The 24,952-nt window shown below is 57.7% G+C and overlaps 1 protein-coding gene across 3 annotated transcripts in view; it reads right to left on the bottom strand.

The window, feature by feature from the left end:
• PLXNA2 (plexin A2) overlaps positions 1–24,396 on the bottom strand; it is a 142,598-nt gene extending 118,202 nt beyond the window's left edge. Inside the window, exons 1-3 of one of the 3 annotated variants that reach the window (XM_063418096.1) lie at positions 24,143–24,396; positions 5,785–7,039; positions 5,183–5,365 (exon numbers count right to left, since the gene is read on the bottom strand). In XM_063418096.1, coding sequence (XP_063274166.1) covers positions 5,183–5,365; positions 5,785–6,972 — 1,371 coding nt within the window. In that variant the 5' untranslated portion in view covers positions 6,973–7,039; positions 24,143–24,396. Of the gene's footprint in view, positions 1–5,182; positions 5,366–5,784; positions 7,040–14,418; positions 14,480–17,504; positions 17,767–24,142 lie in introns of those variants that run through there. The other 2 variants (XM_063418098.1, XM_063418099.1) reach the window with 2 other exon arrangements.
• Positions 24,397–24,952: the final 556 nt, after the last annotated feature.

Raw genomic sequence — 24,952 nt, 5'->3', positions numbered from 1 at the left:
AGCCAGGGAAGGGATGCTGGGAGAAGAGAGGACAATTCCGTGCCATTAAGAGGTGGCAGGGACATTCCTGAGTGCTCAGACCCGCGGTCTGGAGGGACTTGGCAGCTCTGCCCCATCTCCAGCCCCAAGCACAGCCCAGTGCTCTCCTCTGGCTTCCAGCACTTTTCCTATTCCCTTGCACAAATTCCAATTAAAAAGATCCCAACTTTTGGCTATGAAAAATAATAAATGTGAGGGGCCGTGGGGTATTTTGGGGACTCATTTCTGTGGTTTGGCAGTTTTGGCAGCACAGATGGAAGCAAAGGGGAATTACTCTCTGAGGCTGGAAAATCCTTGTTTAGGGAGAAAACAAAACCCATCTCCTCCAACCACAGCAGCAAGCACAGTACTGAACAAACACCCCCTTATTTCACATCCTAGGGCAAAAATCAGACTTTTTTCCTCAGACCTTTCAATTAAACAGCTTCTTCATCCAAACAAGAACCATCTGCCCTTTCACACCTCTGCTGGATGTGGGGGTCTGCGCTCCGAGGGTGATGGATCGACCACGGAGCCGCCGGAGCCCCTGACCTCCCAACCCACAGCTCAAACCAGGCAAATCCTTTGGAAGGCACCTGCAAATGGATGATTTCCATCTGCTCAATAACAGCCTGGTGTCCTCTTGGCTTCTCCACACGCTGATGCAACCGAGCTTTTCCTGAAGTGTGGCGGGGTGCACGTGCGGGGGCCAAAATGAAGGATAAATTACGGGGATGAGATAACCATCCCCAGAATGAAGTCATCTGAGGACAGGTTCAGACATATATATTTCATTGTGAAAGACCTCCTTTATTCCCACTAATGGAACAAATTAAATCAGCCAAGCTGAATAAAACTCTCACGTCCCAAGACGTAACAACGCACTTAAAAGTTCTCCGTTCCTGCGGCGGCGCGATCCAATCCCTCATGGCTGTCCCTTGGAGGAGTGCAGCAAGGACAGAGTTCAGGATTCAGCAGTGACAGGAATGTTTCCCACCTTGGGGAGGGTCTCAGCTCTGTGTGTGTCCCTGTGGGCTCCTGCAGGCAGATCCTGAGCTGCTCTTTGGGGCTGATCCCACCCCGGGATGGATTCGAGCCACGTCCGGTGCAGCTGCCCTTGGGGACAGAGTGGCACACCCAGGACAACGTGTGACACCCTTTTTCCAGGAGAGCTGGGGGTGATTTCATTCTCACACTTTGTCCTTCCCCTCGGGGCACCTGAAATAACCACACCTGGGCCCTTGCCTGCAGCGCTGCAACACCTCCGCATCTCCAAGCACACAAATTAAAACCTCATCACCGCTGAGCAACTCAGCGCTGGGTGAAACCCAGGTACAGCATCACTGTTCCAGCCTTTCCCTGGCCTGTACCACCCAGGAGCATTCCCAGCTCGTGGGAAGGCAGGCAGGGCTGCAGGAACTGCATTTTCCCTGCAGCCAGCATAAACAGCATGATGGAAAAATAATACCTAGATGGCGACTGGCAGACAGAGCAGAGACATTTATTTATTCTTGATCACAAACAATGTCCTGCATTGACAAGCTGAATGAAGGGCACTTCACTGATTTATTAGACCTAATAAGAAACAGACCTCTTGGGATGAAATACAAGATTGATTTTTAGTGGTGAGCCTCGCTGCCATGGCAGGCGGTGAGCTCAGGCTGATGAGATGGAACCAGGCGTGCAGGGGGACACGGGGCTGACACAGCTCTGCTGGGGCAGGGAACGAAGGGGAGGATTGGCACGGGGAAGGGGAGACGGGGTGGAAACACGGCAATGACAGCCCTGAGGGCTCCTCTGCTCTCCCTGCAATCCTCCTCTCCCCCACTGAGGCTGTGGGTCCCAAGAGCAGCAAACCACTGGGAAGTCTGAGGGCAACTCTGGTGGAATTCCCGGGAAACCTCTGCGCCAGAGCCATCCCTGAATCTGCCTTCCAGAGGAGCCCCCTAAGCACAGTGAGTGCAATTTCCACATCAGCCCAGCACTCCCAGGCACACCACATGAGCTGAGTTCCGTGGATGCCGTTTTCCATCAGGAAAAAGACAACTAGCACAGCAGTGCTTAGCTTGAGGCCCTATTAATAGCAGTTCTAATTATATGGCTGCAAATTTAATTCATGGCAATGATTAGTGTCAAAATCAAAGGCATCACACATCAATATTGATAGAATTGTATGAAGCCCATAAACAGAACAAGCAAGCTGACACATCTCCCCCCAGCACTTAGTTGCTGTTAACTGTTGCATTAATGTCCCTTCTCATTTTACTTGATGGAAATGGTTTTATTGGAGGAGGCCACGATTCTGAATGGTTCTGTCTCCAACAAGAGCCTCGTTCCCCTCCTTCCCACAGCCAGGAGGGTGAGGAAGGAGAGCAGGAGGGGGAATTTCATCTCTTTGGTTGAGCCAAAGGGCCACAGCATCAGCAGCATTTGCTTTTCACCCACTCTGAGACAGTTCTGGGGAGCAGAACCAGCAGGAGCTGGGAACGTGGCAGCAGCAGTGAGGTGAAGAGCTAAGGCAGGAGGACACCAGTGAGATAAGCCAGTGTTTCCAGTAAGGAACTCTCACTGGTGGAGCACAGGAAAATTTGAAAGATTTCGGAGATATCTCCCTGACTTTCCTCCAGCTACACAAAAACGCCTTCCCTGAAAGCCCAGACGGAGCCAGCAGCTTGTCTCCAAAGGAAATCAACAGCTGTGGGCGAGGGAATAGGTGCGACAAAGCCTTCAGACATTAATTGTGTGGGCAGATCTGAGACGGAGGAGGACGCCAAGGAGATGGGGTGGGAAAGGCTCTCCACAAATCCCTGGCGCTTACAGAGGTGCTGAACATTTCCACCATCGTTTCACAGATGGGGAAGGAGAGATAAGGAGAGAGTCCTGGGCGCCCTGAGCACTCGCTGACTCGGAGACGTGTCTGATTATCTCGGAACAGGCTCGAAATCTGGAGACAACCTGTTAACTTCCCCCGGCCTCGCCTCCTCTGCAGCCGGAGCCCGCAGCTCCCTGCAGAGCTGCTTCCTACGCCTCACCTGGGCTCCCTCGGGCCATGGAAAAGATAATCACACGTGTCAAACGAGGGGAAATCTGCTCATGGTGTAGACAGGACTGCGAGAGAGAGAACAGCAACATCCCCAGCCCCACACAGGGGGGACGGGGCCATCATTGTTCCAGTTAATTACAGGGGGATGGATCCCATCAGCTGCAGGAGGCTCTGCCGTTAAATAAGGGCAGATGCCACGACAACCTGGCTGTGGGGAATGTCTGGAATGCATTTACTTCAGGGATGGGCCAATTTCCATCCAAGAGATGAAGGATTGCAGGTGAAGGGTTCCACAGCCCTCCCTCTGGACAGCGGAGCACGAACAGATTAACTGTGCATCAGAAAGTGTTCAGTGTAGGCTAGCACCGGGAATGAAACCCTGCTGGAGAGGCTGCTGCTCCTGCAATCCTTCATCAGCCATGGAACAAGCCCGCAAACGCCTCGTGTGCAGGCACAGGCTCTCGGCTATTGCTGCCTCCCACTGAGGAGCCTCTCCTGTCCCCAAACCCTGCACACAGCCAGCACCAGGCTGCATCCCCGGCTGCATCTGCGGCTGCATTCCCCGCTGCATCTGCGGCTGCATCTGCGGCTGCATCTGCGGCTGCATCTGCGGCTGCATCCCCGGCTGCATCCCCGGCTGCATCCCCGGCTGCATTCCCGGCTGCATTCCCGGCTGCATCCCTGGCTGCATCCCCGGCTGCATCCCCGGCTGCATTCCCGGCTGCATCCCCGGCTGCATTCCCGGCTGCATCCCCGGCTGCATCCCCGGCTCCGAGCTCGGCTTTTGGGATGTGCTCAGGGCTCCTCCTCCTTCCATTTAGCTAAAAAATCCCCGGCTCTCCCCTGTGCCACAGCACGGGGAGCAGGGAGGTGAAGGGCTCTGCTTTACAAACTCTCTCTCCCCCACGTTCAAAATTGCCCCACTGACACTCGAGAGGCACCAGGGAGGCACCTAATTTACTACTACTCAGCACTTGTAAAGTGCTGAATGAATATTAATGAACTGATGTAATTAAAATGATGCAGACATTCAAGTGTAGTATCTGCCTGTCCTTGTATCTTCCTGGATAGATGAGGAAGAAATTCCCTGCTGCTTAAGGACTCAAAAAATTAACAGCCTGCTGTTGATTACATTTGTTAACTCTTTCCCTGGCATGAAGGAGCAGGGGATGCATTTAACGGGTTCACCTAATGCTGTCATTTAGAGCTGAGGTTAATTGAAAGGTCTCAGCTTGCCAGAGCAGCAGCTCCAGGCTGCTTTTGCTGGAGCTGGATCAGACCCGCTGCTGAGCCGGCTTCCAGCTGCAGCTCCAGCTCTAAAGGCCAACGAGGCTCTCACACACCTCTGTTTACACCCCAAGGACGCTTCCAAAGTTATTTTAAATACAGAGCTCCTCGGAGAGTTCCCTTCCAACTCAGAATATTCTGTGGTTTTGTGACTCAGAAGTGGCAAAATCCCAGCTGGACTTCAAAGGCCTAAGAGTCATTCAGGGTCAGGCTGGGCAGGGCTTGGAGCAGCCTGGGCTAGTGGAAGGTGTCCTTGCCCATGTCCCTTCCAACCTGAAACGTTCTGTGACTCTCACCCGAGCCCTCCTCAGTGGTGGTGATGAAGAGGACAAGGAATGTTCCAGGGCTGATCGATCACCCAGCAGGAGGGAAGAGGCAGAGGGGAGCAGTAGGACTCTGCCCTGAGGCTTGGTTCCAAAAGCAGCCACATTAACCCCTTCCTATCTCTCAGTGACCAAAATCCCACCGGCACCAGCAGCTCCAAAGGCTTTGTAACTCAGTGTTCCACACCAATTGCAGCAGGATTGCTGGGAGACAAAACTATTGCAAGATTTCCATCTGATCTCCTTTGGATCCTTTTCCAGGACCATCCTGCAGCAGCTTCAACTTCGCCTTTCCCAAAACCTGGCACTCCAGAACAAACCACACTGAGAGCTGAACTCTGCCTCTCCAGCCCCAGGCTCTGACCCAAACCCTCCCATTTCCACTCCTGCCTCACTCCCAGTTCCCCACTGGGAAACACCCGTGGGACACAGCAGGGGTGCGGCGCATCAGAGCATCCCGAGAGAGACAAAACCCAGCCCCCAGCTCTGCACAGCCACGGACAGGGCCTACCTTCTTCAGCCTGCCCGTCTTGGTGCCCACGAAGACCACGCTGTAGCCGTTGTAGACGTAGGAGACCACGGAGGTCATGCGGTCGCGGCTGGAGGTGAAGAGCGTCACCCCGTCCACGGGCACCGAGCCCCCCAGGGGCTGGTTGATGTCAAGCCCACAGAAGTTGTCATCGATGGGGACTGGCTGGAAAGACAAAGGTTTGGGGCAGCTGTGAGTGAAACGGAGCCCAGGGCAGCCCCACACACTGGGGGTGGTGTGGAGGGAGCTGGCGGTGCTGGCAGCAGGGTGGGGGACACCAATGTGCCACCCCCTGCCAGCCCCAGGTGCCTTCCCCAGGGTTCCTGCAGCTTCCAGAGCCCCGGGTTGGGAGTGACAGAGACCCCCAGGAAGCTGCACCCCTTTATTCTGCCCTACACCACCCCCTCCCTCACCGTCATCACTCTGTAGGATGAGAGCGTGGATTAAAGCAGAAGAGTGCTCTGAATTTAGGGAAACTGAGGCACAGAGGGACTGATCCCACTCTGCAGACTTGCGTTTCACCGGGGCAGGGATCGATCACGGCTCTCGAGCGCTCCCTCAGCCAACACCCAGTGCATCCTTACCGCTTTGGTGCACTGGACATCCTTCCCCAGCAGCCAGTTGAGCTCCAGGTTGCCCTCGCCCTGGTAGCAGGACTGCAGGCGCTCCTTGATGTGGGCGTTGACGGTGCGGATGGGGAAGGCGCAGAGCGCGGAGTCGTCGGGGGGGTGGTGGTATTGCTTCTGCCCCTTGGAGAAGATGGCGAAGAGCACGTCCTCCTGCGCCGTGATGTTGAGGGCCCTGGCCAGCACCTCCCCGGGCTTGGACAGGTAGGCGGCCTGCAGCAGGCGGTACTCCGTGTCCCCCCTGACGCAGCCGAAGGGCAGGGACACGTACGAGTGGAACTTGGGGTCGTCCTTGCACAGGCGGACAATGCGGGAGGTGTAGAAGAGGTCGCTGGCGGAGTTGATGGAGACGCCCTCGGGGGTCTCGGGCTGCACGGTCAGGAAGTAGACGAAGTTGCCGCTGGCGAAGCCGTAGATGTAGAAGATGTCGAAGTGCGAGACCAGGGCCAGCGTGTCCGAGGGGATTTTGATGAGGGACGAAACGAAGTCGCTGTGGAGCTCGTAATCCAGCATCGCCGACGACTCCGGGTCGCGGGGCAGCTTGCGGCTGGACAGGGTGGGGAAGTAATCCTGCTTGCCATCCACCGCCGTGCCGATGAAGAGCTTCCCGTCCTCGCCCTCGGAGCGCACGATCACCCCGTACATGGTGCCCGTCTTGTTGACGCTGGACAGGTAGTGCTCCTTCTTGTGCGAGGGCTCCACCAGGATGAAGAGGTCGTCGAGGCGCAGCAGCTTGCAGACCCCCTGGTAGAGGCTGCCGCACGCCAGCAGCCGGTTCTCGGAGTAGTCGATGATGAGCAGCTTGTTGACGTTGTTGGTGAGCGTGAGGACCTCGCTGCACGGCTGCACGATGAGGGGCGGGTAGCAGGATTTGTTGTCCTCCTCGGGACCGGTTTTGTGAGCCACCAGGATGGTCAGGTTCCCCGAAAGCTTGTAGACCCTGTTGATGGCCCCCACGTAGACGGCGCCGGTGCCCCGGTGCACCGTCAGGTGGTTGAACGTCCAGTCCCGGTTCTCCGAGTGGAAAGTGTTGAAGGAGGCATTGCTGGACACGTCCCGGGAGAGCAACACCAGGAAGAGGCAGAGCAGGGCCACTGAGCAGCCGTCAGAGTCCAGTAGCCGAGGCCAGTTCCTCCTCTGATCCATCCTGGGAGAGGCGGACTCCGTGTCCCCCGCGCGCGTCCTGAGCCCCGGCAACGTCCCTCACATGGTTCTGTGGAGAGAAGAACCACCCAGAGCAGAGGATTAGATCCCGTGTGCCCCGCAGATAAAATTCAAAGGAGCCTTTCTAATTACACAGTCCTTGAGATAAAGGGAGGATGTCTCTAAGCGCAACGAGAATTAAGCAAGTCCACAACTTACTGGAGAACGGGTTTGATGCTTCGCCACTTGTTTCAGCCCCTGCATCTTAATTTGTGGTGGGGTTTGGCTGTTTAGGACATGCTCTGCTCAGCCAGGGAGGGGAGAATCAGCTCCAGCCCAAGACAAAGCCTGCTGCTCACAGCCCCAGCCATCCATCTGCAATCTTGGCTGAAAGGATGTCTCCTGCAGGGTGTGTTGCTGGAAGCAGCAGAGGAAATAAGAGCTATTCTTTACCTTTAAAGCCTCTCTGATTTAATTTGGGAACCTGAGGAAGAAGCCTCGCGCAGACAAGTTCATTGAGCACAAACACACGGAAGGTGCTGCCGTCTCCCCTCAGACCTCCCCAGAGCCAGAAGTGCCTCTCAAGCAGGTGCTTTTTAGGCAGGAACTCCTTCACAAGATGAAGTTTTCCCTGCCAGAAAGCAGCTGCCACCAAGGTGGGAGCAGATGGTTAGATCAGCCACCAAACCCTGCCAGCAGGGGAGAGACCACCAGCCCAGAGCAGCTTGCTTTGCCTGACCACAGCGGTGCCTGAGTGCAAGGATGCAGAAAGCCACCACAGAGCTCTCCTTCATCCCAAATTATGCATTCCTGACGTGCTCCAGGCCGGGCAGGCAAAGAAGCCGCTTCAGAGACACCCTCCCTCACCTCAGGGCCACCCCAGCCCTGGGAGAGGCTGAGGCTGAGCCCATTCTGCACCCACGGTGTCCCAGCAGGGCCAGGCCAGCCCCCACACCCCATGGAAACCCTGCCCCTGCCCCTCTGACCCCCCTGCCCCGGGGCCAGGGCCGTTCCCTCACCCCCAGCTGACGCCTGCTGCCCCTGGTGTGGTTTATTTAGGTTTAGAACAGTTCCCAGCTCTGCCCAGCCGCCCTGCGCTGGCAGTGGCAGCTCCTTAGGCTTGTTCCCGCCGGGAGCCGGGGACGGCTGCTCCTGAGAGGTGACAGAGGAGCTGTGTCCCCGCGCTGCCGCCTCCGTGCCACTGACAGGAGACACGACAGCAGGGAGGCAGCGGTAATGGCTTTCTCATCCCGCTCAGGGTGACATCTCCCCAGCCGCCTCTCTCTCACTGCCAGGCTCGACATCCCCACCTTTGGCTGTGGCAGTTTGTCTGTCCCGGGGAGGACACAGGCCCTGCCACCCTCGCGGTGTTTTGGGGACGGTTGTGGCACAGAGCAGCTGCTCCTGCTGCCTTCACACAGCCACGGCAGCACCAGGGGACTCCTCAGCTCCTCCCACTGAGTGAACATCCCAACAGCATTCCCTGAGCCAGCATCTTTCCAAACGCACGGACCAAAGGGTTCCCAGGGATCTGGGAGGGTCCTCTCCATGCTGGTGACACGTGGTGGGCACTGACACCTGGCCATGGGGCACAGGGGTCTCAGAGCAGCTTTGCCTGGAGCCCCAAGTCCTGGGACACAGTTCTCTGCAGGCTCTGGATGCAGGGGAGCCCCCAAAGGGAGAGATCCCCAAAGAACAGCGGGGCCCTGCTGCAAAGCTCTGCACACACACCATTCCTGCCCAGCAGCCTCCAGTTCTTCAGAAGCTGTTCCACTGCAAAGTGAGACGAGGACAGCGCAGGCCAGAGATGAACACATTTAAATAACTGAACCCTACCCACACCTGGCTGTGGGGGACAGCAGCTCTGAACTTTCAGATTTTTTTCAGCGACCTTCCCATCCCGAGGCAGCCCAAACCCAAACGTGGGGCTGTGAGCTGTCAGCTCTGGCCCAGCCTCTCCTCTGAGCCTCGCAGCGAGGGCTTTGCAGAGCGTTTGTGAGCAGTCACTGCCAGCGGCAAGAGGAGCTCATGCAGGAAGGAGAATCTGCCTTTCAAACATGATCTGAACGTGACAGACCGCGGCCAGGAGCTGCCACCCTACCCAGCCATCCCCGGCCTGTGTCACCCCCGGGGCAGCTCCTGTCCCCAGGGACAGGGTGAGGGTGCAGGGCTGGGCAGAGCTCAGCGATACAGACACCAAAGAGCCAGGGGAACCCGCTCCCCGTGAGGGATTTGGGGAGGAATTCTGGGCTCAGAGAGTCGGGAGAGGTTGGCAGAGGTTGGCAGCTGTGGCTGCCACATCCCTGAAGTACCCAAGGCCAGGCTGGACGGGGTTTGGAGCACCCTGGGGTGGTGGGAGGTGTCCCTGCCATGGCAGGGGTGGCACTGGATGAGCTTTAAGTTCCCTCCCAACCCAAACCATCCCTGTGGAGGAGGCCAAACACCTGGGGAGTTAAACACCAGCAGAACGGGTGATTTTAACTCTGCTCCTTAATACCATTTGATCATTAATTTTTCCTCTCTTTCTTTTTTTTTTTTTTTTCCTGAAGAGAGTTTTAAAATACAGCCTCAGAAGCAATCTGCAGCTATTAGTAACGCAAGGTGAAAGCAAGAGTAAATTCAGGCACACAATATAAACCCAAGCAGCTGAAAGGCCTCAATTAGGCTGAAAGGAGTTATCTGGTATTTAAATAATTATTAGATTGAAGGAATAATCACAGGTCTGAGCCGATTTTTTCCCCCACTGTCATCCTAATGGAGACTATAATATTATTATTCAAATGCCCATGATTCTCATTGAGGGGGGAAGAGAAAAGGGCTCATTTAATCTCCATGTGACAGGGCTTCAGGAGGCACCATTAGTCATTTCTCTCATTTCAGCTGTCACTCACTCACGGGCACCACAGTTTGTCATTAGCGGCATTTTGTGCAGACCAAAAAAAACCAACAAAGAAAACCCCCCACAAAAACAAAAAAACCAAACCAAAACAAAAAAAAGCTAAGGCAAAAAAAAAAAAAAAAAAAAAAAAAAGGAAAATTAAAGCCAAAGCAACAAGAGAATCTCCTGTGGCAAATGGCTCAAAGGCACAGTTCTGATGTCACTGGCAGCTGTGTTTGCCTGCTGTGCCGGGGGCTTTTCTTTGGGGCTGCTCTGGTGAGCAGTGATTTACACTCAGCCCTGCTGGGCCCTCACCCATCGCCTCTGCTCCCTCAGCTCCTGTCTCCTGGGATATTCACCCCCCCTGGATGCGCCCTGGCACCTCCAGGACACAGCAGAGCATCCCCAGAGCCTGCACTGAGCCCAGCAGCTGCACTGACCCCTCATCCTCACAGGCACCCCCATCCTCACCCCACCCTCCCAGCCCCACATTTTCCCTGTCTGTCCTTTTTGCTGTCCCTGTGTTTCCCCCTGCCCAGAGGCCACCAGGGTCCCCAAGAGAGGGGAGCAGAATGGGCCATAAATTCCAGGCTGGCTCGGGGGGGCTGTGTCCCTGAACAGAGGAACAGAGGACCAGGAGGGGCACAGGGGCTGCTCTCAGAGCTGGGGGTGGGCTCTGCCCTTTCTGCTGTTTGCAGCCCCAGAAGATTCATGGCTGGGAGCGGGGACAGGGGACAGCAGGGCCTCCCCTGCGGGTCACCAGCACTGTCCAAAGGGTCACCAGGCTGTCACACCCCCAGCAGTGCCCAAAGGGCCACCAGGCTGTCACCAGCACTGCCCAAAGTGTCACCAGCAGGGCAGGCTGCCCGTGATAACCCCAAAGGCAGGACAAACCCTCTGGAGCAGCCTCAGCCTGAGCCTTTCCCCTTCCATGGGCTCCGTGTGGGATCTGCCCACAGGAATGAGGGGAAAAGCCCCCAGTTTGGCCATTTCTTGGTGGCAGGTGGGAACACAGATGCAGAACCCTCATCCCTCCTGCAGCACCTCGGGAGTTCTCCTCTGAAACCTTTCCAAGCATTGAAGCTGCTGCGGTGATTGATCCCCACAAGGAGTGACATCCAGGACACATTTGTCAGCTATGCAGGAAGACCTCACAATAATTAATAAGGTTTAGGTTTAATTAGACAAAATGTCCAAGCCAAACTGTCTGATGGAAGCTCCTCCAAGACCTGGGATGTTTCCAGCCTGGATCAGAGGTCTGGATGCTCAGAGCTGCCTCTTTGGCCAGCCCAGCCAGAGGAGCCCCACGCCACCAAATCCCCCTTGGCCAGCAGAAACCTCCCTGCCCGCTCACAGGGCAGAGAAGCCTCACACATCCATGCCCAGCAGAGGATTTCCCCGGCTGTCCTGGAGCAGGAGCTTTGGCACTGCTCCCTCCCACCCCCAGCAGCGCCCACCAGGCGGACACCAGCCAAGAGCCCGACCCCGAGGGAGTTACTGGTGTGAAAAATTGGAATTCTGTAACACAGAGCCGTGAGGACGGCTCCTACCACCTCTTCTTGGCCCTCTCTATTTAATGTTTTGACTCCAGCAACAATAAGAACAAGTTGTAAATCACCAGTGAGGAGCCTGGAGTCAGCTCTGAGGTTTCTCCAGAGGTTTCCCCACAGGGATGACAAATAACAAGCTTTTCCTAAAACACAACCTGAACCCTTTGGGTTTTGGACCAAAATCCACCTTCCTGGCTGGCCCTGTCCCTGCTCTGTGCTGGCAGGACCCGTGCCAGGAGCTGTGTCCCCCCTTCCCCGAGCTGCTCATTCCCAGGGATGGCATTTCACAGGCTCAGCAACGTTCTGAGAAAGAGTTAAGAGGGCAAAACACAGCATTGTGATTATTGCTTCCTCCAGGCCTGGGACAAGGAAGAGGAGGGGAAGAACAGAAGCCAGCCACGAAAAGGCATTTCCCTGATAACAAACACCATCACAGGAATTATGCACAGAATTCATCCAGAGCCCAGATATTTGTTTATACAACACTCACTGTGCAAAGCTCTCCCCTCCGCCTCCCTCCTGTGCTCACACACATCCCAACAGGTCCAGGGAGGCAGCAAAGCCAGCCCTGCCCTCATCCCCATGTTTGGAGCTGCGCTTTGGAGGACAAGGACACAGCACCTGGATGCCACCCCTGGTGCTGTCCCAGATTTGCTGGACAAGTCGTGCTCCTCACCCCCCATCCCAGGGAGCCCCAGAGCAGCCCCTGTGCTGTCACCCAGCTGTGCCTCGCAGCTGGAGTCGTTTAACCCAGCGACCCCACAGGGCTCCCGGAGCTCCAGAACAGGGCGGGCACCTGAAATCAGAGCCCGGCTCCTGTCCCCGCGCTGACACTCGACACCTGCGCTGGAGAAACCACAGCTGGCAGCGCCCGCTGAGAAACAGCTCATGAATCACCCGGGGAGGGGAGCTGGGAAGGAGGGCTGCACTCCCCAGGCAGTCCCCGAGGACGGGCTGGGGGCTGGTGACAACCTGACGTGCCGGAGCACGGAGCAGAACAGACCGCGGGTCCCCAGGCTGCCTTGAAGTCTGACACCGAGGGGAAATTTAACACCTCTGAAGTTTCACAGCTGGTTTAGTCAAGTTTTGGGAGGCTCAGGTTCAGCCAAACCTGTGCAAACAGGTCACAGGCTTTGGATAATGTTGAAAGAGTTGGAGAGGGAGCTGTGAGTGTCTAGCGCAGCCTCCTGCTGCGAGGCCCGGCTGCTGTAACCATCACTGCAGCCGTGTTTCTCTGAACAGTCCTCAAGGACCCCCAGAAACAGAACCCACAACCCCTCCAGGCAATCTAGGTCAGCTTTACGTGCCTCACAAAGTGCTTTTCGTGGTTTGCTACCTGAGCCCTGATGCACTGAGCTGTGTGCACCTCTCCACCGCTGCACCTGAGCATCGTTTGATTATTCATGGACTTTATTCCCAACAAAATGGAATTTAATGGCTGCTGACCTTAGGTGCAAGCAGATTAAACGATGAAATGATTTGCCCAAGGCTAAGCAAAAGGTCCCAGTGGCAAGGCAGGGAGTTTTATCTCGCGAGCCTCAGCCCAGCGCTGTGTCCCCAGGTGACATCCAGCTGCAGTTTGGTACAAGAGAACATTACAGAGCAGCACGAGGGAGGATCACAGAGCGGCCACCCAACTGCGGCAGGAAAACAAGCAGCAGCTTCTCCTGGCCTCACTCCAAGCACACCACAGGCAAGTGAAGAACCCCAGCTCCAAATTAAACGGGTCCCCAGCCACTCCATTAAGCAGAAATCCTGCACAGAGCTGCCGTGGCCGTGCCAGCCCCGCGCTCCCCCAGGCAGCCAGATGTATTTACACAGTAGCCACAGCGCTGTTACCTAAACAAACCAGGAAATGGGGCATTTATTCAGATTGGGTTCTGAGGTGCTGAATCCTCAGCTGTGCAGCTGCTCTGCTCTTTACCCCCCAAAGCCTCTTTGCCAGGGCTGGCCGCCCTTCCAAGGGCATCTCTGGGGTGCTTGATTCTGTTTTTGACAGAGTTTTGAGGTGCTTGAGCCCTGGGAAGGGTAAAAGAGCTCCATCCCTTCCCTCTGCTCCACCCAGCAGCAGAGACCACCACGGGGATGGGCAGGGTCCCACCAGGGCTGCCAGGCAGAGTCTGGGGGCTCCCAGCTCCCCCAGCCCCATGTCCTGAGGTCCAGGCAGGGACCCCAAAGCCTGGAGCCGTCTCCCCTCTGTGCCACCAGCAGCTGAGCATCATCTCCTCTCCCACAGTGTTGGGACATCAATGTCTGCTTGAGAAAGTGGCTCCTTCACACTCGTGTGCTCCCTGCTCCTCTGCCCTGCTTTTCAATTTCAGAGCTCTGGCAGATCTCTGATTAATTCAAGCCTGTTTAATAACCCTTCTGTTTAGATGAAACGAGCTGTCTTGTTTTCTTTATTTTTAACACTAACTCTCGTTTCTTTGCTAAGGATCTCTGTCATTTAAAAACTTCTCTCTCTCCAACCGAGCTGATAATAAGATGGAGAAAGCAGCTGCTGACGTCCACATCTGACATCAGCCAGAAGGTCTGAGGCTAAAGAGGGGCTGGACACTTTGATGGATGAGATATCCCAAAGGCCTGAGCAAAATCAGGAGCTCTACAAATGCCTGAGCAGCTCAGAGCAGGGCACAAACACCGGCACTGTGGGGACACTGTGGGGACAGGAGGGGACACTCGGGAGCTGAGCACCCACACCCAGCAAGGGTCACGGTGTGTCTGCCTGTGGGGGTGGAAAATATTCCACAAAACCCCCTGGAAGCTGCTGCTGCTCAGGCTGTGTCCCACACTGTGCCCCTGGCGTGGCAATCGATTGGCCACGGGTTGCTCCAGCTGCTCCCAGCCCTGGCACGGCACCCACGGCCTCTGCCTGCTCCTGTGGGTCCCACCTTCCCTTGTCACCTGCTCTGCTGTGACATCCTCACCCCGCAGGGTCCTGTGGCCACTGCCCAGCCCGGCCTTTTCCCTCCCAGCCCCTGCCCAGCCCACCCCAGAGCCCACCAGGAGCGAGAGCCACACCGGGAATTCCAACGGGAGCGAGCCGGAGCCTCTCAGCTGCCTCCTGCCTGCCTGGATTTCAAAGCTGCACTTGTCTGGAGAGCAACTGAGTCACTTCCTTCCCACATCCAGCCTGTGGGACGGGCTCCAGCCGTGCCCGGAAAACAATAAATCCTTCAAGGACGTGTGAGGCCATATTTCACAGGGATGCAGCCGGCCCGCCCGCCCCGAGAGCCCCTGGGCACCCTCGGGTTCAGCTCTGCTCCAGGGGCGAGTCCCACCCTGGCCCTGAATGCCCAGGGCACCGCTTTGGATGGAGCAGCACGGGGATCAAAGCCACCCTACCACTCCTGAGAGGGCACATCCCCAGATGGGCTAAGAACTGACCAAAGAATGTCCTGGGTTCCATAAAATGCACAGAGGATCCCACAGGGAGAGAAGCTACGGCTGAATTTGTGGCAGGATTGCTTTGGCAAACCCAGGGACACATCACAGAAGGAGATTCCTCCAAAAATACAACAAAACAATTCATGAGAGCCAGTGCACCACCCTCAGCTGGTTCAGTTTCACACATCCCCCTTTACTGCTCCTCCAGATCCCCAAAACATCCCTGCAAAGCTCAAGGACTGGGGGGGGCAAAGCCAGAACTCAACAATTTGAGCTCTCCCTGGCCCAAAACCTGTGGAACTTTCACCAAAACAACCCAGCTGAGATGCTTGGCCAAAAGGAACCTCCCAGATCTGAGGAGCACTGGTGATTTTGGAAAACCCAGGAGCACTTGAGTGCTGCTCCCTTTGTCTTTTCTGAAGCCAGAAGCAAAGACCAACCGAGTTACATTAAGGATCACGAGACTTCTAACCAAATGATCTCACATAGATGAGAACAAACTCAATGACAAGGAAATTAATATGATATCCCCTTCAGTAACACGATGGCTAAAGCAGATAATCTGCCCAAGTGTCATGTTTATAATGGGAATGTGCAGAGAATGAAGCAGGAATTCACAGGGATGAACAAATGAGCCAATATTCTGCTTCTTCTCATGTTAAAATTTGCAGTTTGGGATAAAAAGAATGGTTTCTTTTTAAATCTTGGGAGGAGAAGGATATTGGGCCGAAATTGTTTGGTTTCCAGCAGATCTTTGCAGCTCAGAGGGGGTGAGAGCAGGCTCTGCTGGGGCAGAGGAGCTGCCCTCACTCTGTGCCAGCAGGACTCGTCCCCAGGGAGACCATCCCTTTATTAAAAGGCAATTAAATCTCATTTCAGTGACAGGACTGACACAGAGCTTGTTGGTACAAGGCTGTGAGGCAGCGAATGGTTAAAATCCACCACATTCAGAATTCACACTCAGAGGTGAAAAACCCCCTGTGCAAAATCCCTGCAGCTCCAGCCAACCTGTCCCTCCTGGGGTCAAACCTCCTGTGACCCGGCACCCTGGGCTGGGCTGCATCTTATCTTTCTTTTTTGTTGTTTTTTGTTTTAAACCCAGTTATACAACACCCTTGGAAGCCCTCACAAGAGCCTCAGCTTTTGTTTCTCTCCGGGAGTTTGTTCTGGCACCGCTGAGCCCAGCCCGGCACAAGCCGCGGCCACCTCGACTCCGGGGAGTTCATCTGGTGGAACCGATGGCACCGACTTGTCCCTGTCACACGGAGCTTGTCCCTGTCACACGGAGCTTGTCCCTGTCACACAGTCCCTGCCCTGAAAAGCAGAGTTACACAAGCTCTTGTGGCAGCACCTCATTATGGCCCTGGGGACAAGGCAGGGGCTGCTGCCTCTCTCTGGCCGTGAACTCGGCGAGTTTGGCCTGAGCCCCTCGGTTGCTACGAGATCTTTAAAGACAGTCTGGACCTGTCCCCACTGAGCAGGCCTGGAACACAATCGCTGCTCCAGGAGGCTCCTCAGCTGCCAGGGGAGCCAAACACTGCAGGAGAGGGCTAGAATTAACTCCTTGGGAACTGCAAGGAAACTTCACAGCTGGGGCAGAAAGGAGCTGCAGTGCCCCCTCCTCTGCCACAGCATCCCCCAGCCGAGCCAACTGCTGGGGGTGTTTGATGTTAAATTCATTTGGAAATTCAGAGGGGAAGACAGCAAAAGTCAGGAGTTTTGGAAGGTTTAAGGCAAACACAAAAGCATTTCTCATTCCAAGGTGGGCTCTGAAAAGCTCTTACTGTCAGTTTGTGTGCTCTGGGTTTATCATGGAATTACAGAATGGTTTGGGCTGGGAGAAACCAGAACTCATCGAGTTCCACCCCCCTGCCATGGGCAGGGACACCTTCCACTGTCCCAGGTTACTCCAAGCTCTGTCCAAACTGGCCTTGGACACTTTAAGGTCCTTTCCAACCCAAACCATTCCACAGTTCCACGTTTTAACTTCAGTGCAGATTTCAAACCTCTGAAATGTCATATTTTAACCATAAGAATAATCGAGGCACTTAGGAAACCTCCAGGCACGCTCCCTTTTCCTCCCCACCTCTTCACACTTCCATTAAAAATCAAAAGGAAATTCACAGGCTATTTTTCTTTTTTTTTTTTTGTTCAAATAACATTCCAGGCTGTGACATAAGCCAGCAAAGACAGGAAATATGAACATGAGGGCAGAGCTCCATCCTCTGCTCCTGTCACTGCGACTTTTTGGGGACTTGGCAAATGAGTGAGCAGAGGAGACAGGCGGTGTGTTTTATGGAGTTGAACTGTACCATCCCTGTTCCGCAGCCAGCTCCGCGCTCCTCTGCTCTGACACCGATAAATCTGCCCAGCCAGGGGAACAGAGCTCTTCACACGAGCTGGCCACACGTGAGCCCCTCATGTTGGGCTACCTGGGCAAGCACCCAGCCCCTGCTCTGCTGGAAATGTTCCCCAAGGAGAGGGGAAATGCTGATTTCAGTGCCCTCACCTTGGGGTTTGACCCTGCCACCAACACACTCTCACCACAGCTTCCCCAGCTGCCCATCCCCAGAATCTCAGCCTCCCATCCTGAGGGAGAGGAGAGCCCTGCCAAGGCAAACCCTGAGAGCCCCGAACTCACCACACAAATCCAAATTACTCAAAGCCTCCTCTCAGTGCTGCCCAAGTCTTACCCTCAAACGCTCGGAGCACAAACTCACTTTTCGGAAGCTCATTCCCACGTGGACAAACCAAAGCAGGGAGGCTTAGGAACACCTGGAAAACACCTCCAGGTTTCTGCCCTTCTCCTGCTGGCGGCGCGGTGCCCTCCAGCAGGGCCAGGGATGGCCGCGGGCTCCCGGCCGATGACAGCACCGCCACGGAGGAAGAGCTGCACATAAATCTCCCTGGCAGGAATCTGTTCCCAGGCTGGCCGAGCCTGGAAATGACAGGAGGAACTTCTTCCACGCTGAGTCAGGGAGTGACGGCGGCTGCGGGGTGGCCGCGCTTCCTCCCTGGCGCGCGTTAGGAGCCGGCGCTGCCCTGCAGCTTTCCTGTTTTCCAGACGGGGAAATGGGGCTCCAGAGCCTGGCACGGCGGGGGTTAAACCGCTGGGGTGTCCGTGCTGTCAGAGCCACGCAGGAGCTGCGAGGAAAATGGGCTGTTCTCATCGAGCTGTGCCCGCACGCACCGGGAGCGGCCTGGAGCTCTCCCATCCGCCGCCCTCAGCAGGAAAATGGGATCAGGTTCTCCTGTGCATCCCCGAGGGCTCCCACAGGGCCCAGCACTGCCACTGCTGAGCCCAGGGCGGGGGGTCCAGCCCTGGGAGAGCCCTGCCAGCCCCTCCGGGTCACACACAGGGACACAGGCTGTGCCACACTCGCCTCTCCCTGCCTGTGCCACACTCGCCTCTCCCTGCCTGTGCCACACTCGGCTCTCTCTGCCTGTGCCACACTCGGCTCTCCCTGCCCGTGCCACACTCGCCTCTCTCTGCCTGTGCCACACTCGCCTCTCCCTGCCTGTGCCACACTCGCCTCTCCCTGCCCGTGCCCCCTCTCTGGCACAGCCCCCGGCAGCCCTGGGGAGGCGGCAGCGGCAGCGGGAGCAGGAGAGGGAGGTGAGAGGTCAGGGCAATATTTACTCAGACGTCACCTTTCACTTTCATGAAGTGGGGGAAACGGTGCTGGAGCAGGAAAAGGGCTGGGAGGGCTGTCCCTGCTGGGAAGCTGCTGCCACAGAGCAGCACGGAGAGCCAGGGCCTGGCTGGGACAGGACCCTCCAACCCCACACGGGGCTGGGATGGGCTCCCAGGCTCTGTCTGGGGATGGCTGGACAGGCAGGAGCCCTGCAGAGCCTCTCCCGGGCTTCAGGAGGAGCCCAGGCACTGAGGAGCACAGGGCACAGCAGGGTCACCCCTGCACACAGATTTTTAGGAACTCGGGGGACACAGAGCACGGTGCAGAGTGAGCACAGGATCAGCGGCAGGACAGAACTTGGAAGAACCTTCTCCCTCAGCAAGTGGGGAGAGGGATCTGAGTGCTAAACGTGCCCCTCGGAGCTGGGTCAGGGCAGGGCTGCTCCCAAGGCAGTGCCAGGAAAGGAGGGGCAGCAGGGGCTGCCAGCCTGGCACAGCAGAGCCCTGGCAGGGCTCTCCCAGGCTCACTCTCCCCGTGCCTTTGGAGATCATCTGGATTTTTTTATAACGTGACTCTGATGCCTTTTATCTCCAGCTCTGAATGCAATTTTAGCCCCGGCAAAGCAGGATTAAATTTTCATAGTAGGATACATTTATCTCGCTTTTCTCTCCCCCCCGTTTCCCCCTCCCAGGTGGATTTCAGCCGAACAGGAGCTGCGATTACAGCGAGAAACACGAGATGGGCCCTCTCTGATAGGGAGGGGAGGGCTCCTCTTTCCCTCACCCCATCCCTGGCAGCAGCCCGGTCCCAGCCCCTCGGACGGATCGGAATTCCCTCCGCAGCCCTGCAGGGAGCACGCAGCCCCTCGGACGGATCGGAATTCCCTCTGCAGCCCTGCAGGGAGCACGCAGCCCCTCGGACGGATCGGAATTCCCGCTGCAGCCCTGCAGGGAGCACGCAGCCCCTCGGACGGATCGGAATTCCCTCTGCAGCCCTGCAGGGAGCACGCAGCCCTCGGCTCCATCACCCACACGTGTTGCTCTCGTGTGCCCGGGATGGCGCTGCCGGAGCAGCCTCGCCCCACCTGAGCAGCAGCCGAGCCACGGACAGGGCCAGGAGCGGGGACACACGGCCAGGGCCAGCCTGGGACAGCCGGGAATGTCTGAGAAGCACCGAGATCCTCCTGTGCCCCCTCCGGCATTCCCAGCCCCTGTGCCCCCATCGCCAGCAGGCAGAGGCTGCAGCTCTGCTCCTGGCTGGGTTTGTGTTCGGTTTTTAGTCGGATCCAGAGGATCCCCTCTAGTGGGATGAGGAGGAATTTCAAGCCCACATCCCACCCCCAATTTCCCGCCCGTGCTGGCTGTGGGTGGGGGCAGGCTCTGCAGCTCCTCTCCCATTTTGCCGCTTTCCCCTGGCAGGTGAAGCCGGCACCGGGGCTGAAATTGGATGCCAGGGAGGCAGGGCGGTGGGGAGAACCGGAGAAAAGAGAAACATTGCACAGCCACGAGGATAAATCCCTTCACAGCCAAAAAAGGAGGCGACTTCCATCAGCAAAACACCTTTGGCACCAAGGGGGCACCTGGCCCGCGGGTGTCAGCGGGCACTCAGCGCTGCCGGGGGTGGCAGGGCCACCCTGTGTCACCGCCGCACGTGGGGACACAGCCCGAGGCTCCCCGCGCCCCTGCCGGCACCACCCGCAGTAAATACATTTATTTCTTTTGGCTGCAGCCGCGGCTCCGAGCGCCGCTGCCGCCCAAGGACAGCGCGCTGCCCTCGATTCCACTTCTGGGGATTCGCTTTTCTCCACCTGAGCTCAAAGAGCTCCCGGCCCCCGGCCCGAGCGCTCCCGGCCCCGCCGTGCCCTCGCCCTGCCCGGGCAGGGGGTGGCATCCAGCGGAGGGGGTGGCCAGGGATGCCCCGGGTGCCACCGACGCTTCGGCTCCCTCAGCCGCAGCCCCGGGTCCGTGGCTCGGCCCGGGAGGGGTCGGGAGCACCTTTTCCACCTTTCCCCCCTCGCTCCCCCTGCCCTCCCCTTGGCTGTTGTGGCGGTGGCCTCCCAGCCAAGCTGGTTAAGAGATTAACACTCTAAAAACCACATTTACTCTAATTAGCCATGAAATCTTTGTAACTAAGTGAAAAAATGTTTCCCTTGAGGGATTTTTGTCCATTCATCACTGTTTGAATTGCCAGGGAGGGGGGTGGGGAAGAGAAAAGAGGGGGGACGAGAGGGAAAAAACCCCTCAGATCTAATGAATTAATAGCAGAATGCCCCGGGGGAGCAGCGGCTCCTCCGCAGCACGGGCACCTCAAAGGGGGCTTTTCACAGCTCGCCGAAGGGACGCTGCTGAATTATTTCGAGTTAACAGACTGGAACAGCTCCGCTCCCGTTTGAGCCGGGCAGCTTGGCCAGCGCTCCGCTCCTCCCTTCCCTTCCACGGGGACGGACAGACGGACGCTGTGCCCGGCCGGCTGGGTGTCCCTGCCCTGCAGACAGCCCGGGGAGGGGGGGACAGGGCACTGCTGGCAGCACCACCAGTGCCCCCAGTTCCTGTTGTACCGGGAAAAAAATTTCAGAGTTAGGTGGGAGGGGAGGCAGAGAGTCTTGCCACAACTTAGGCCCATAAATATTTCATATCGCTGGAAGAAGAACGATTATATTCCTGCCAGCACTTTTCTTGTGTATTTTAAATGTGTCACCGCCTTCTACTTTCTCCCCCGTTTGTGTTTCTTGTAACAGGCCCATGAAATAAAGATTAGCTGAATAATCAAGAGTGTTTAGAAATGTGAAGGGGGCTGTCTCAGGAGCACCGCATTCTCAGGTTCATCTTTTTCCAGGTTTTTTTTTCCCCCTGTTTTTAAGAATGCCAAAGGGGGGGCGCGGCTCTCACAGGGTAGGAGCGCGGCTGGGGAGAGCGGGGAGCCCGCACTGCCCCGTCAGAAATGACAGCCCGAGCGCCGCGAGGAGCAGGGGGCACTCTCCCCCATTACATATTTATCGCTCCGGCTGCAGAGGGGCCAATTAAAGCAGCTTGATCACCGCCGTGTTGGAGCGGCCGCGGATGTGCTGGGAGAGGCGCGATGAGCGGGGCAGGTGCGCTCGTTCCTGCTGGGATGTGGCGCAGCCCCTTCTCCGAGAGCCACAAAGCAGCGAGCTCAGGGAGCAAAGGTGCCCCTGCTCCCCAGGAGAGCGGCCCTCGGTGGGGAAAGGTGTCCCTGCTCCCCCAGAAGAGCATCCTTTAGTGAATAAAGGTGTCCCTGCTCCACCAGGAGAGCGTTCCTCGGTGAATAAAGGAGCTTCTGCTCCCCCAGGATCATCCCCCAGTGAGCAAAGGCAGCCCTGCTCTGCCAGGAGATCTTCCCTTGGTGAACAAAGGTGCTTCTGCTCCATCAGGAGAGCTTCCCTTGGTGAATAAAGGTATCCGTGCTCCCCAAGGAGAGCATCCCTTGGTGAATAAAGGTGCTCCCCAAGGAGAGCGTCCTTTGGTGACTAAAGGTGCTTCTGCTCCCCCAGGAAATCATCCCTTGGTGACAAAGGTGTCCCTGCTCCCCCAGGACCATCCCTGGGTGAACAAAGGTGCCCCTGCTCCCCCAGCACAGCGTCACGTTGGGACCCAGCAGCCAGCCCAGCTCCCACCTCCAGCTCCTCACCACTCACGCAGTTTCTAAATCTCGGCTTTGCTTTCTCTCCCGGTTCAGCTCCTCATCTCAGCTGCCCACGGCATGAGACAGTCTGCACCTACATCTGCCCTAGCTTTCGGGCAACCTTTCCCAGGCATGCTCGACACTCCCACATTCGGCTGCAACAGGAGTTCCCAAAGTAAGTTCTGGAAAGCCTCGTGGCGGGACCTGAACGGGAGATGTCGGGAGGAGCCCGCGAATCCCACATTTCCCTGAGCCTGCACAGGCTCTGCCCGGCAAACAGCTCCAAATGTCATCTCCATTTAGCTGCTTTGCGAGCCAATTTGTCACATCCTAACGCAATTTGCTGAGGAGAGTTAAAGAGCACGGGGCAGGAGCAGTCACCCCTTCCTTCTCCGCAGCTCCTCCTGCGTGCAGCTGAAACTCCCGCCTGCCGGGAGGCAGGGGAGGCTCGGGGTTAGCGCAAAGAACGAGGCAGAGCACGGCAAGAGCTGCTTCCATCATATTTACTGGATTATGTGCAGATCTCACGCAGCATCTGTTACCTGCTTCCACCGCAGCAACTTGTTCTGAGCCGGGGGGGAAACTCCGCAATTAATTACATCAAACAACACCGTAAAGACAATGAGGAGTAAATTGGGCTGCTTTATCTTCTTGCCACAAGCGCTGGGGATGTGGTTGGAGGAGCTGGCAGGGAGGGCTGCCTTGCCTGATAAGCCGTTTCACCGCTGACACCGGGGGTCACGTCCCTCTGCTCCCACCGAGCTCCTCAAACCAAAGCGGCTTTATCCGGTCCCCTGCACCACCCCAAAATACCACACTGGAGCCTCGAGGGTCCTCAAAGTGACAACAAATGGCAGAAGGACGGCCATAAAGACCAAAAAAAGCCCCATTGAGTTCTAAAGGATCTAACACCTCTGTGTTAAAGGTAAAAAGCCAAACATCTGTTCCGAGGATGGCACAGATTCTTGCGAGGCATCTGTCCCTCAGCTGTAAGTAGGTCATGTCACTCCCCTTTAGTCACCGTTATCAATGAAGCCACCCGGAGCAGGAGGGACAGGACCACGTCCCCCGCTCAGCCCAGCTCTGTCAGGCACACTGAAGCCACCAGTGAAGCATCAAGTGCCCAGCAAAGAGCAGGAGCAGCCTTGGAGCAGCGGCTTCACATCATGGCACTCTGAGAACTTCACGTTCCCTCTGCTCCCAGCCTCGCCTGCTGCTCACAGACGCACAGGGGTTTTTTTCCCTCTGCCACTTATTATTCACCTCGCTTAAAATTAACCTATTGACTTTCTGATACCCCTTAGAACACAGATTAATTGGACATCACTCACTTCACCTCCAGGAACGTGCGAGTATTGGCCATAGCGTGAGCGGAGACAAAGCCGGGGGTGCCTGACCGTGCCAGGTTAAACGGAGGTCACAGGCGGCGGGGACAGCTCGCGCCGAGCAGCCCCGGCTGTCACCGACCCCATCCGGCAGCGCCGGGGCTGCGGACACCGGGACCAGCACCCGGGACCGGGGATTTCCCTCCAGGGAGCACAAGTGCATTCGGCATCTCTCCCCCATCACCCTCCAAAAAGGATTTAGGAAAGTTTCCTTGGGGATTTTATCTCTGTTCCCCTAAGATTCAGGGGTGCTTTCCGAAAAGTGTCTCCTCGCTGACGGGAACTTTTTATGGCGATGATTTTATCCCGCTGCATCGGCTCCAGACCGTGACTGAGCGGTACCGAGCGGCCGCAGAATTACCGGGGAAACAGCGATGTCTAACGGGAGCGCGGAGCAGCCCGGGGAGGGAGCGGGAGCTGCATTCCCCGGGAGCGGGCGGCCGGAGGGGCTCCTGCATCCCTTCCCCACGCACCCCCGGCATCCCCGCGGGCACGGCGGGGCCGGAGCCGCCGGGCACACCCGCGCTCTGCAGCCCCCGGTGCCACCCGCAGCCCCCGGTGCCACCCGGCTCGGGCGACAACGACCCCGAGTCTCCTCCCCGCGTCCTCCGGGGGGAGATGCCCGGTGCAGTCCCCACCCCGGGGACCCCCCGCACCCCTGCGGGCAGCAGCCCCTCGCCATCCGCCGCCACTCACCAGCCCTCGCCGCTGCGCTGCCGCCCGCCTCCCGGCTCAGGGCGGGGGGATGCCGGCGGCCCCCGGCACCATGGAAATCCGGGGCCGGGCGGCCGCCGCTGCCCGCAGCCCCTCCGCCTCTCCCGGCGCGGCTCGGCTCGGCTCAGCCCCGCCGGCCTCTCATCGCCTCCGCAGCCGCTGCCCGAGTGCGGCGAGCGCGGCTCGGCTGCGCTGCGCCCGCCCCGGCATCCGCCCGCCGCCAGCCCGGGCGCGCTCCCCGCTCCGCGCCCGGGCGCGCTCCCTGCGCGCTCCCTGCGCGCTCCCCGCCCGCCCCCGCGCCGCCCCCGCTCCCGCGTTAACCCTTCCGCAGCCCGGGCGCCGGCAGCGGGGCTCGGCACCCCCTCCGCTCCTCACCTGCGCCCCCCCGTCCCCGCAGAGCCGGTGCCGGTGCGGCGGGAGCGGCTCCGCGCTGGAACAAAGCCCCGGAGCGCCCGGGGCAGGCTCACGGCGCGGGGCTGCGCGGCCCGGCCCGGCACAGCTGTCCCCGGGACAGCCCCGCACCTGCCCCGCAGCTGTCCCGCCTTGGGGGGGCTGTGGGCTCTGTCCCCAGCTCGGCCCCCCCGAGCACCCCTTGGCTCCAGTTCTGGTGGCCAGAGCGACCCTGAGCTCCCCGTTCCTCAGTTTCCCATCTCTGGGAGGGGCTGCAGCCTGGTTTCTGCCGAGGCCGGGTCTCCCCCAGCAGAGCTGCAGCGTGTGCTGCAAGGCCCCGGAGCCACTGACCCCCACAGCTCCTGCCAAAGGCTGCCAGACCCAGCCACGGTGGCCACGGCC

This window comes from Prinia subflava, chromosome 23 (assembly GCF_021018805.1).
Source record: "Prinia subflava isolate CZ2003 ecotype Zambia chromosome 23, Cam_Psub_1.2, whole genome shotgun sequence".
Lineage (NCBI taxonomy): Eukaryota > Metazoa > Chordata > Aves > Passeriformes > Cisticolidae > Prinia > Prinia subflava.
Note: the sequence above shows the minus strand (reverse complement) of the source record. Positions and strands in the feature narration are given on the sequence as shown.